The sequence below is a fragment of the Larus michahellis genome, chromosome 7 (genome assembly GCF_964199755.1).
Source record: "Larus michahellis chromosome 7, bLarMic1.1, whole genome shotgun sequence".
In the NCBI taxonomy this organism is placed as follows: domain Eukaryota; kingdom Metazoa; phylum Chordata; class Aves; order Charadriiformes; family Laridae; genus Larus; species Larus michahellis.
In genome coordinates this window covers 47925229-47938387 of record NC_133902.1, presented here as the reverse complement: position 1 = coordinate 47938387, position 13159 = coordinate 47925229, and the positions used below count along the sequence as shown (strand labels likewise).

The following is a 13159-nucleotide window of genomic DNA, read 5'->3' as shown; positions in this document are numbered from 1 at the left end:
GAGAGTAAGCGCATCCTGGCAGATGAAAGGAGTCCTTCAGTGTGAATGCTCTGGATGACAGTTTTGTGGCTTTTGTAAAAAATGGCATGGTTTTGTGTCTTCTGTCTGATAGTAAGAATGGGAAGAAGCTCTAGTAATTCTTTCTTTCCTTTCGTCTCTCAAAGCCTGATATCATGGGTCTGGTTCTATTGATTTGGTGATCCATTTATTAAACAGTCTAAAGATTTTTAACTCTCTGGGGAAAATGACCAAAAGATTAAGTTATTTGGACCCAGAGCAAATTAAAGTGGATATGAAAAATTTTTGAACTACGTTTAAGCTTTAATGAAGATTCTGAGAGAAGACTTAATTCAGGCTATTACAAAAAAAGGAGATCTTGGGCAGGACCGGCATCTTGGAAGCAGAAGCCTTTTTACAGCACATGCTATTCATGAAGGCTCAGCACCACCAGGCTTCAAAGGCCCTGTAAAAACTCTTTTGAGTCGTAGGTAAGAGTTTCCATTGACTTCAGTGGGCTGCGGATAGCGCTCCACTTGCACAGTCTTAATCCTTTGTGTTATCCCAGATCACTGCTGTAGAAATGATTGCAACAGCCAACAACAGAGAGGCTTACAGCTCCCAAACAGCAGGCAGCAGGTGAGCTCATATGAGTAAGATCTTATTTTCATGCAAATGTCCTTGGTAAGTGAGAATAAGGAACCGGAGAGAAAAATACCTTGAATAGGAGATACAAATGGAATTGTTTTTCAATTGAGCGTTGTCAGTGTATATGCCTTTATGCCTCAGATAAGACATTTATTGTGAGGCAATGAATTAAAGTGAATTGCTATTGATAGTAATGCCCTGTCTTAATAAATCCAACCTCTCAGATATCCGTCAAGAGGTATTCTCCCGAGTCCTCACTGAATGCTCTACGGCCAGACGGGAACTGGGAGCATGAACCATGCGGTATCACCACCATCTTACTTCCAGAAGTATCCCGCTTTGTAGGATTTCATTAACTAAGTCATTAGCATTCATATAGCCAGTGTTAACCTGCTACGCTTGGGTAATCTTCTGGGATAATGGGTTCCCTCTACCTGTGTGAATTATGATGGGAGACAATAGTGTGTCATTAGTTCCTTGAGGCATTCCCAGTCTGCCACTTGGGAGACCCAAGTGTGGTGTTCCCTGTGTGTATGGTACGAAATCTGGCCCCACTGAGCCAGTGGCAGAAGTCCCATTGCCTTTGAAACATCAGAATTTCATTATATCATGTAAACTCCTTTGTATCTTATTTCACAGTATTTACATAGTGCCCTGCGAGACTTTGGGTCCCCCGGCCTGTGTGAGATTTTTCACTGGTATCATAATACGAAATGGTCTTTATATGTAAACATTCCAATTTATTTTGTATTCTCAGAATAGGGAAATGCTACGATATCTTTATATTTTCCACACCATGGTGCCTGATCTACTAAGAATGACAGCATATTTCTGAAGCATTTTGATCTGTGCGTGCATGTATGCATACATATATTTGTCTTTTGGTGTGTGTTTGCTGGTGTGGTTTTATCTTTTAATGACATAAATAAGGACATATATTCTAAAGATATTGTAAGGATATAAATTAGGGTGGACTTTGAAGTGTTCACTTAAAGTATTTGCCAGAAATGTTGTTCTCTTGCATTAATGCACATTGTAATGCTTTTTCCTGCTTACAAAAGGGAAAAAAACGCAGCAAATTGTGTGTGAGTAAATACACCCTTAAATGTATCGCTGTCAGCTGATATAATAGGTTTCTTACCAGTGCTGAGGCAGACGAGTGGGCTCCAAATCCTGAAGGGAGGCAGACAGCATAGCTATTTTGTTTTTAGATTTCATATGGTTTTGAGGGCCTGCCGTCAGACGAGGAGAAGTCCCAGGCTTTGATGGTTGTTAAATTATGGAGTGCTCGTTTTGACAACCCAGCGGAGCTCGGGCTAGGTAGGAATTCATTGCACCCAGGATGCAGAGCGCGGGGCTGGTGCAGGATGACCGTAACTCCCTACCAACAAGCACCACACCGGGCTTTTGCTGGGGCCTGTCATGGTGGCCTTCTGGCGGCTCTGCGGCTCGGTTACTGATGGCCCGTCAGCTGGGGGTCAGTGGCGGCGGCAGGGGATGGCAGGCTGTGATCCATTGAGTGCACCGTTAGGGATCTGTAGCTCGCCGCTCTCAGCCAAGAGCAGCACATTAGCTACATGACATACATTATGATAGTGCCAGCAAAGTGGTCAGTGCCTAACCGGGATATATTGCAGCCTGCGGAGTGGCTGAGGGCTGCAGCACAGAACATATGGAGATTATTTCCTGAATTTATGCAGCACATGTTTTCCTATAAATTAAATTCAGGGAAAATGTGTATCATAATAGGGTGATGCTCACAACAGCCTTCCCTGTTATGAATTACAATGACCTCTCTCAGCTCGCTGGGTGCCCAGCGAAATGGCTTCATGCAGTTGGAAACAATAGCATGTACTTTTCAGGGTCTGAAAGCCTGACCAAAAGGCTCTCTGACTAAAAGCAGGGTTTTTTTTCTTCCCCCTCCCCCCTGTTGCTTCTCTCATTCTTATTCTTCTCTCTAGAAACCGCCCAGTTCCCTCCTGAAGGGCTGAGCTGCCAAGAGGCTGGGCAGATGCCCCAGTGTCTGCTCTGTGATTAACTGGGTGCTGCCCCAGCTGAGGGCTGCCCTGGATGGCAAGGGCAGCTCTGGACGTGGAGTCAGCCCCACTTCATGGATGAGGGTGGTGTGGGCTGCCAAAACAGCATAGGAGTCCTTAGCGAGAATAATGAGCAAAGCAGGACACGTCCCTTCTGTGTCCTTGTACTGAGGATCCCAAGTCTTTTCTAGGCAAATATTTGATGTTCTGTTGCCTGGGGCTGGGACAAAATCATCTCTGCCTTTTCCTTGGATGTGTTGAAGCAGCTGAAGGAAAAATGTAGTAGAGACAGTCATTGTAACTACCTTCCTAAAGCATGAAAGATTAAGTCATGTTCCTAACAGCTCCGTGTGTGAAATCTTTAGTCGAGGAAATGTAGGAGCTGCCATGTGGAAGCAAACTGGAAACTCATAATTAAAATATAAATATATACACATGTGTCTCTGTGTGTGTGTATTACACACACACACGCACACACACATATATATGTAAAGCAATCGGTCCCAGACAGCAAAGCAATCTAGGGTTTGCTTTGGGGCAAATTGCTGTGGAGTCGGTACAGACTGATAGAGTGTTTTCAGCTGTGCTTAAGGGACTTGCTTTTTCATTTGCAGCTGATTACAGGCTAATAAGATTTCAAAGATTTCTGGGAGGGAACAGTTCACATCTCATTGCATTTGATTTTTTTTTTTTTTGATGTTTCATTTATCATACTGATACCTACCCTTAGAATAAATTTTATTACTCTCCTGTTTAGCTTCTTGAACTGGATTTTTCCCCCTTGCTGCTGTCTAATTGGCAGTTTTCAAATCATTTGGGACTTTTGGAAAGATCCTATCAGCCTTTTGTGTGACAGAAGAGAATGGATCATCGGAATAAAAAATCATGTTGCGAATCTTTTTAGGTTTAGTCCTCTCTTCTTTGTCTTTCAGTAATACATGCATGATGTAGCTTGTACTGTTATGTTTTCTTAATGAAAATTAACAATTTGAAAGCAACTCATGGGAACAACCAATGCAGCTGAATTTTATCGGTACAGACTAATTCTGTGACTGACCTTCTCTGTTTAGCGGCAGTACTAACCTAGTTATTTTTCTTTAGCAGCTCACATGTTGGGAACACACACTTAGCCTGTAAATATGGATTCAGGAGGAAAATGAATACAGCAGTGTTCAAAGCAGCCAAAAGCTTAGAAATAATGTTCTGCTGTGACTTTTCCAAACTGACATCTTGATGCTGGGATTATAAATGAAACCATTGTTCCAGCAAAGGCCAAGACTAATAGAAAGCCTTTATTACTGGTCCATTGGCTAATTGTGCTTGTCTAACCCCTTTGGATGGACACAGTGTCAGAAAACATACTCACAGAGGTTGCTTTGTGTGAGATTTGGCCTGCTGAGTGATTACATGGGGGCACAAAGATATCTCAATGACAAATGTTCTTTGACTAAAATTTGTAAAGTCATTTTCTTTCCCTAGGCCTTGGAGAGGAGTGAACTGATTTTTAATCTGCAGCTTCTATGAGTGATATTTGCTTTGTGTTCTATCACCCTTCTACTCAGCCATTCTTCCCTTCCAAGCAGGTAAACCTCTGCTTAGAAGAAATTGTTTCTTCTGCTGAGCCTCGGTGCAGTTGACAGCTGTCATATACAAGCACTATACTTGAATACGTGTCTTTAGAGCTAGACAGTCTTAAAGAGCTTTAATCTTTTCTCTTTGTACATGCAGGGAATGCCTAGGAGCCAGAGACCCCTATTGCGGCTGGGATAGCAAGCAGAAGCGATGCACCACCATTGAGGATAGCTCCAACATGAGCCTGTGGACTCAAAATATTACAGAGTGCCCAGTAAGCGGAAGGAGTGGAAATAGTTTATATATGTTGGTGTGTGAGTGTGTGCGTATGTGTAGAAGGGGGAGAGAAAGTGAGTGTGTGCCAGCCTGATGGGACCTGGCTGTTAGGAGAACATGGAGAGCCTATTATCTGTGCACAGCCACTTGTTTAGAGCACAGAGACCCCAAATTTATTTGTTTGCTCCAAAAGGGGATCCTAAAGTAAGCATTCAGTCCTCCTCATGCCCACCCATGCCTTAAGAAGATTGGATCATGCTGTTGGGTTATTGCTGAGAAGCGTGTAAGCCCCAGATGAAACGTAAGCTTTCTCGGGGCTGCTCCACTGTCTGCACCATTTCCTTGGCTTCCCTGCAGCTTGGGGAAGTCAGAATAGCTGATGTACAGTGCCCTCGGGCAGCATCCAGTTCATTTTCTTCTTGGATCCCTGAGCCATGCTCAGGAGACAATGCTGGTGAAGAAGTGTTGCGCTCCAGGAAGAGGCATCTAGGGAGCAGCAGAGAAACAGGGCATGTATGGATGGTTTGCAGAGGGAACAAAAAGATGCAGTATGTACTAGAGAACAAGAGGGAAGGGGAGAGTGTATCCAAGAGAGGGAGCGTGAGAAAAAGACCGTTCAGTTCTAACCTTAATTTAGCAAACCAAAGCATCGGTGGGCATGAGGACGACTGAATGCTTGCTTTGGGATGCCCCTTCTGGAGCAAACAAGTAGATTTAGGGTCTCTGTGCTCTAAACAAAGTCTATGTGATATTTCAAGGAGATGGTCTTCTTTCCTTGCCCTGGTCTCCATGAGATGCATCAGCTAAAAATAAGTGTCACTGCTTGAGTCAGTTTGAGTTGGCTCTCCAGCTCCCTTCCAGCCCACCCAACCTCCTCTGACGACACTATCCAGTTCCTGGCTGTGATCCCCAGAAGCCGTCTGGCCAAATTTAATTCCTGCTGCTTGAACTGTACCTGCAAGGTGGCTGGGGAGGAAAACCAGGCTTGTTAAAAAAATAGCGGTGGAGGAGAAATTCTCATTAATGTCCGTCGTTATTATCTAACGTCAATTAGCATGTTAATACTGCTAAGTCCAGTAGATAGAGAGAGAAGACTGGATGGTTTATATCTTCAGTATGCTATTTCTGTCTGGAGGTGCTGCGATGTTTATTCCCCTTATCTTCCTTACTTCTCAGATATTTTCCCAGGAAATATTAGTCATTACTTCAATCCATCCTCAGCTTGGCAGGCTTAAGTTTTTCACTGCTGGATTCAGAGGCTTGTGTGTTTATAACCCTCCTGTGTTGAACTGGGATGCAGTGCTTCTTGATTGACCATGCTGTTATCTCGTCCTGCTTAATGCCTGTGTCTGTTGATAGGTGTGTGAGGTGTTAATCCTCTAGTTTGAACATGTCTGCTGTAGTGCACACTAGGGAACAGGCTACTCCAGATCATTGTTTCAAGGTCATAAAAATCCAGCGCAGAATATTCAGGAGCTTTGGCGGTTCTTGGGATGCTAGTTTTACATTTGTTTTAGCATTTCCATTGCAGATTATTTTCCGTTTAGGTGCTCTGATTCTGGCACATACATCAGCCTTGTGCTCTTCAACTGATGGGCTGCCAAGCTGTTTAAAATCCACATGTGAGTGAATTCTTTCTCCTCTGCTCCTTGCTGAAATGAATTCACCTCTGGCATGGAGTGGGATGGCTCATTTAAGCACCTACATCAGCAATATCCAAGTATTTCCTTGTGTTCAGTGCAGGATAAAGGTTGTGGTCAATAGAGGCAAGAGTCTGGGGCAGCATGTGCAAATAACCACTGAAAGGTAGGGGAATGCAGTGACCCAATGTCAGATTTCGCTGCTGAAAAAGGCCTGTCTGGGAGTTTAGTTGGATGAGTTACTGTCTTAAGAAGTCCTGGCTTTTCTCACCCCACTTTCCTGGGCTGAGCACCAGGCGTTCAGCTGTGCTGGTACAGCTGTATGTGAGATCACACTCAAGTGTGACATGGCATAGATTAAAAGCACCCCTCCCAAATAAACTTTTCCTAACCCAGATAGTGTCAGTGAGTTCTTCTGCAGCCTAGCCCACAAACAGATGTCCTGGCACAGCCGAAGGGACTGGCACGCAGCAACTTTTAAAGCCAGAACTGGCATATTATTGAATTATATCCTACAGGGGCCAGGCATTTGTGTGAGTCAACCACAACACTAACACAACTTGACTGCTGCTCTTGTGCAAACATGCTCGTTCAGAGCTGGTCTGAACAGCTTTGTATAGCACTACATTGTACCACAGATGCCCGCTCTCCAGCTTTAATAGTAAGGGACCTTAGATAAAGGGTTAATTATACACTGTTAACATAGTACCTTGGGCAATGGTTAATATATGTTATTAGCAGGTAACGCCCAGAACCTCCTAAAGGTTTGTTGCTAAGGTTGCAGTGTCAAACGTTTTAATATTAAGAAGTGGGAAGACCCAAATTGCACATGCTGCTGCTCTTTTCCCTGTTTGTGCGTGTGTCGTATCAGGGAGTCCCGAATATATGATTGCATGCTGTTTCTTCTTAGGCTTGGGAGAAGAGAGTGAGGTGCCTTTCGGTTTTAGGAAAACTGAAAAAAGGCACATCCTACTTTATAATATCTTACTGAGGCCAACGTGAGCCACCAGCAGGAAAGGAACTTTAGATTTGGCTAACAAACTCTGTTAGTCAAGTTCATGGGGTCACTGTTGGTGGTGGTTGGCAAGTCAGGAGTTGAGTATTCCCAATGAAATGTACAGTGCTCCTTATCCTGAGCCAGATTATGCTCTTCCTCACAGGTTTTCATCCCAGTCCCACTCTGTGCATCCAGCAAACCCCTGTCTCAGCCATCTGGCATGTGCTCCTTGCCACTCCATTTTCTTGCTAATCAGTGCCCGTCTCCCCACTCCTTTTTTTGGGGTGTCTAGCAGACTTGTACCCTGCTCTCGATTCCTGTGGGCTCAGCCACTCAGAGCTGCAGTGCCTGGGATAATCCTGCTCCGGCCCACACTGGAGCATGCCCAGGACCTAGAGAGGACTCCAGGTGCTACGATCAAAATCTGCGAGTCTCGGAAAAATTTTCCTCCTCGCTTCTCAAGGGTTTTATACCCCAGACAGATCTGAATCACTTTTCATGGAAATCGTGAAAAGGTGGTACAATGACATAAAGTTCAGTTCCTTGCCTTGAACGCTAGCTTGTTTCAAGGAAAAGGTTGCTGCTTATGGACGTTCTTTTCCCCTAGATTGGATTTTAGAAATGTTTGAAATATTTTGACTGAAACTTTGCAAGAATTTTCAGCTTCTATCAGACAACCAATGTGGAAACTTCCAGCTGAAATAATTGAAGCTTGGCAAAGTTATAAGCAGTTGACATCTAAATCCTAAGAGGAAGCATAGATGAATCAAAAGAACAAGGAATGCTTCCAGCCTTATCTGTACTATCAGAATAAACATTGAAAATATCCTGGCAGCTGGGCATAGGAATGGTCAGTCTGAATTTTATATCCTGCACTTGAGCCTTTAGATGGTACAAGGAAGAAATGAAAAGGCGATGCCTTTGGGTGGAGTATGGCAGCTTACAAAATATGAGAACTGTGGAATCGGTAATAATGTCAGGTGAGAGAAGAGCCTTCGATCACGGATGTTTTTAAAGATGTCCTCTCTGTCTGATGGGCGCTGTGTTGGCTACAAAGGATTTGCCTTGTAAAGACATTCCTGAAAAACATCAATGCATATGGGTTTTTATCCCACATCCCAACTTTGCTCTTTTGAAGATGTTTTTATGGATTATTGTTCCATCTTTAAATTCATATATAATTTCTTAAGTATAAAAACTTCCCACACTCACAACGTGACGTGTTTATAAATCTCAGATTTTGGTTATGGCTGCTTGTTTGTTTAATTTTTGGGTTGCTTCCCAGTATCACTTATGAGCCAATAATTATTTGTCAGCTTTTTTTTTTTTTAATTGAAGCCACGGGCCATATTATACCATTGATTTCTGAACAGAACTCCCTGCTGGAATCAGCGAGGCTTTCTGGCTCAAAAATGAATAGAAATGATCCAATACTTGGATTATGACTTTTGTAAGGCAGGAGGAAAAAGGAGATAAAAATCTAGTATTAACTATCTCAAAGTAGTTCTTTTGATTTTTTTTTCCCTCCTGACTTTTAGCAACCCAACTGTATTGATTTTTGACTGCATGCATGTTTAAAACAACAAATTCGACAACAACAACAAAACTCGATGTTCTCTTCTCTGGGCATCATGCCTTGTAACCTGCAACCCCGAGCAAATTTTTACGACGACATGATAATCTATTTTAAACAAAGGTTTGCAACAGATGCTTGAACCCCCCCCGACTACAGCCGGACGAGCACAGTAACAGATCTAAACTACTTCCATGCCACTGCTGCATATTTTTGATGCTGCTGTAGATGGGTGAGAGGGGAAGATGACAGCCTACCAGAGGTGCATTGTGAGTGTTTAACATAGTGCCAGACTTGGAGAATAAGCAGAGCAGCGTGTTTCAGAGGATGAGTGTTTGAAAGCACTACTCCTGTGGCTGTGGTTGGCTCCTCGCGTGGCTCTTGAGCGGGCTCACAGCCTCCCTGTGCCTCGGTTTCCTTGTCTGTAGAGCAGGAGAAATTATTTTCCCTATGGGGTGGCCCAGGGGACTCATCCTGCTGACGGCAGAGCTCAGTGAAACATGGCACAGTGGGGATTGTCAGCGGTAGCTGGCTCGGATTTGGGGCCAGGGCTGCTCGCCAGGGCCCCAGCCTCTTCCTTTCTTCTCCCTTTGTGGCATGCGACACTGAGGCCAAGTCGAGTGCTGCCTTTGCCAGCAGTTTTACCAAAGCTGCTGAGCATCCCACCACCCCATGGGCGACATCAGTGGGGACAAGCCACTCGCAGCCAGCTGCCATCCATGCCATCCTGCCTGCAAGGCCCAGCACTTTGGGACATGGAATGAGGAGGATGGAGGGAGCCACAGGGGGGAGATAACATCATGGTGCTGCGCTGTAGCAAGGAAATTGCTGTATATAGGCAGGGCAGGGATGTTCTGAAGTCGGGAGCAGAGGGGAAGGCAGGGCAGGGGCATTCAGGGCAGCCTGCCAGGCATGGCCCTGGAGTTGCTGGATTTTGCAGTAGTGGTGGAGCGGGCATGAGAAGGCAGCGGTGGCCTGGGAGCGATCCCAAGAGGAGCAGGCAGCACTCATCTTCTCGAAGTCAGCCTGGGTTGCGAGGGCCCTAGGACCTGCTCCCCCAGCCCTCCGCTTGGGGCTCACCTAGCGGCACTGGTTAAAACAAGGCACAGGGGAGCAAGCTCTGACACCCCATCTCCTGGAAGATCTTCACCAACGCTGGGCTGAAATAGTTCTGATTCTCATTCTTTTGCTCTGCCAGGACTACCATATTTTTACTTCTTCATCGAAGTGCACGGGAAGCTCAAGCCCCAGCCTGTTTGGGGCTGTACAGGCATGAAGCAAAATGCTGAGGAAACAGCCGTGGGATCTGGTCTATAAATTGCCTTGAGATGAATTCTTGCTCTTTAGCCCACTGTGTGATCCTCAGCATTAATTCTGGTCACCACCATCTCCTTCACTGTCTGTCCTTCACCCAGCTTAGCCATTTAGACTGAAGCTGTGCAGCGTGGGACGTGGGAGTGCGATGGTTTTGTGGCGTGGCAGATGGATGCTTGTGCCTGGTGTGGTGCTGGCTGGGCTGGCTCGGGTGCCTGTGCGCACATGTTAGGTATGCGGGGTGGAATTTGGAGGGTAAATATTGATGCGGCATTGTCTGAAAACAACCCTCTGTTTTGAATCCTGCTCACAAGCACAGACAGCTCCCATCTAAGCTGCATCCTAATCCCCCCGGCAGCTTTGTTTGGCATTTCTATTGTGGGGCTGTCTCCAGAAATGTAAACTTGCTATTAATGACCTTTTTTCTTTTAAAATTAGGTGAAAAACCTGACAACAAATGGAAGACTGGGGCCTTGGTCCCCATGGCAACTCTGTGAGCATTCGGATGGGGACAGCACAGGCTCCTGTATGTGTAGGTCACGTTCGTGTGACAGCCCTCGTCCTCGCTGCGGAGGTCGTGGCTGCGAAGGGGCCAGGATTGAAGTTGCAAATTGCTCAAGGTACCTCAGCATCTTTGTGCTTTTTAGGAAGGGAGCAAGAGTTGTGCCTGTCCACAGCTTAGCTCCTTCCTTATGTTTCTGTGACATGTTTCTTGTTGTATCCCAGCCAAACTGAGGTATGTGAGGTCCAGCTTGAAGCTAGTGAAAAATGAAGGAGCCCAAGGGCTCTGAGAGATGGGCCTTCAGTCAGAGCTCTTGGAAGATGAGCACCCCAAATTAGTGTACACATTAACGTTTCCCTACACTGTGCCTCGGTTTCCCTCAACTGTACGGTGAGTGGTGACCCATCAGGAGGAGGCGAGTAAGACAGAAGTAGTTGTTAGCCAACTGAACAGCAATAAGCTAAAGAAATCCAGTAAGCTCATCATTTTTTGGAGTTTGGATTCCGAGGTTGCATTGCCAAAAGTGAGCAGAGCTCCTTCAGAGCAACGCTTGTAAAGACAGGGCCTAGCCTAGCTCCGAGCAAGGCTTGTTTGCCTTGTTCTGCCAGTCTGTGAACTGTCTGCAGCATGCTGGCTAGGTGAAAGCAGCAGCTCATCGTCTGGCGGTGCTTAGGAGGCATGCCTGCCAGGGACAGCACTTAAACAACGCATGCAGCTCGGCTTGTGTCAAAGTGTTGCCTTTCCAGGGAAGCCTGAAGCTCGTGTTTGAGCAGTATGGAAGCTAAATATCCTCCGGTCAGGTGCCCCAGCACAGCCGCAGTGTTTGTGTCCATGTTACCCCTCCGCCCTCAGACTACATCATGTCATGACTCAAGGAGAGACGATGCAATAGCGTAAGCACTACTTAACCAGGGTGGGATCAGCCAATATTCTGGTAAATATTGGGTCAATACAGTTTTTATCTACTTTATCTGCTCCATAAATGTTCATGCCGTTAAGGACAGCTGTCTCTTGACACCTCCCTGGAGATCAGTGCTGGTCTTGGCATTAAAAATTCAGCAGTACTCATGTTTTAATTGGCATCTCTCCTTCCAGTTGTGGGCTGTGCTGCCCAAAAGGCGCGCAGTCATTCCTGCCCCTGTGCTGCCACCGTGGGCTGAGCGGAGCGGAGCCTTCCCCAGGCAGGCTTTTTATGTCAGTGGCAAATGGAAAGCGTGCCAGTGGGAAAGGTTTCTCAGCACTGCTCTGATGGCAAAAGAGGCAGGAACAGCTTCTAAGAAGGGGATGAAAAATAGATTATTCAATCTTAAGACACAGGAAAACAGCGCGGTTTGAAAAATAGGGACATCTGGTCATCCTACATCCGCCTCAGCCCTCAAATTTCCTTTAATTGACTTCATCTGGCATTGAGATTTCTTTTTGCAGAGGGAGCAGGATGCTTAAAGATGAGTTCTATTAGAAAGCTGGAGATCAGAAAATGGAAGGGGTCTTTATTTGTGTTAAAAATCCTGAAACATAAATAGATGCTGAGAATTGTTGGGGTTTTGAGGAGTTTTTAGTAGAAATTACTTTCCCTTTTTTGTTGCAATAAGAGCAACAAAATTTTTGTGATTTTACATATAGTCTTTCTTTTGCGTTAAGGAGTGGGGAGGTAGTAGGTGGGTTAAAACGTGGCAGAATAAGATGGAATAGCAGGATTTTTATATAAGTGAGTTTCTTGTTCTTTGACCTTGTTTGGGGCGGGAGAGGGGAAGGGAAGGAGGGAGAGGGATGAGAGAACAAGAGGAGGAGGAGAGAAACATCTAACAGGGTTCTGAAATAAGGCTGCCAAGAACAGGCAAGAGTTGATAACAAATACAAAAAGTGTGAAGGGCAATGTGGGTTTTAACTTTCATCCTCTGCCCTGATTGGTGCTATGCCAGAAAATATTTCTTGCCAGCAGTGTTATTAGTTCAGTAAATGCTTTGAAAATTAACATCTGTTTTCAAGCTTAGCTTTCAAGAACCAGAGAGCACCTGAGTTGTTTTTTGACTAGAATTTTTTAGAAAAGTTTTTCCTTGTTAAAAAAAAAAAAAACAAAAACCAAAAGAAATGAGATTTTTTGGCTTAAGGCAGTGAAGTGTCAGGATTAGGCAGTTCTGTAAGACAGAGCATTGCCACCAGCTCTATTCAAAATGAAACCTGCGGTGCGGAAGAGATGAGATACGGTTCCTCCTCTCCTGCTCCAAGGTTCAGTAGTGTTGCCAAATCAGAGGAAGGTGAGCTTTAATAAATGCAAGGTTTTCAAGATGAAAATGTTGGCTTCTGTGTAAGCACGCGGTTGGGTTACCGCGTGGCGGCAACCTCGCAGGAGCCGGCCGCCTGCACGTGCTCAGCCCGTCGCAGGAGCGAGGCACAGAGCCTTTGCGACATCTCTGTCGCTGAGGTGTGAACGAAGAGGTTTTACATCACATTCGCTTCAGGCTAAGTTACCAGAGATGTGATCACTCATTAAACCGTGAAACTTGATCCTGCCCCTGAGCTCTTAATTGCCTTCTGGTTTCTACAGATTTAAGGTCACACTACAGTGACGTCTGCAGGCAGCCATGAAAGCTAGAAGCAATT

General features: G+C 45.2%; 1 protein-coding gene across 4 annotated transcripts in view; it reads left to right on the top strand.

Annotated features, from left to right (window-relative positions):
- Positions 1–13159, top strand: part of SEMA5B (semaphorin 5B) — a 272794-nt gene that overhangs the window by 228408 nt on the left and 31227 nt on the right. For all 4 annotated transcript variants that reach the window (XM_074594864.1, XM_074594865.1, XM_074594866.1 and 1 more), the window contains 2 exons: positions 4410–4527; positions 10492–10673. In XM_074594864.1, the coding sequence (XP_074450965.1) occupies positions 4410–4527; positions 10492–10673 (300 nt within the window). The remainder of the gene's footprint in view (positions 1–4409; positions 4528–10491; positions 10674–13159) is intronic.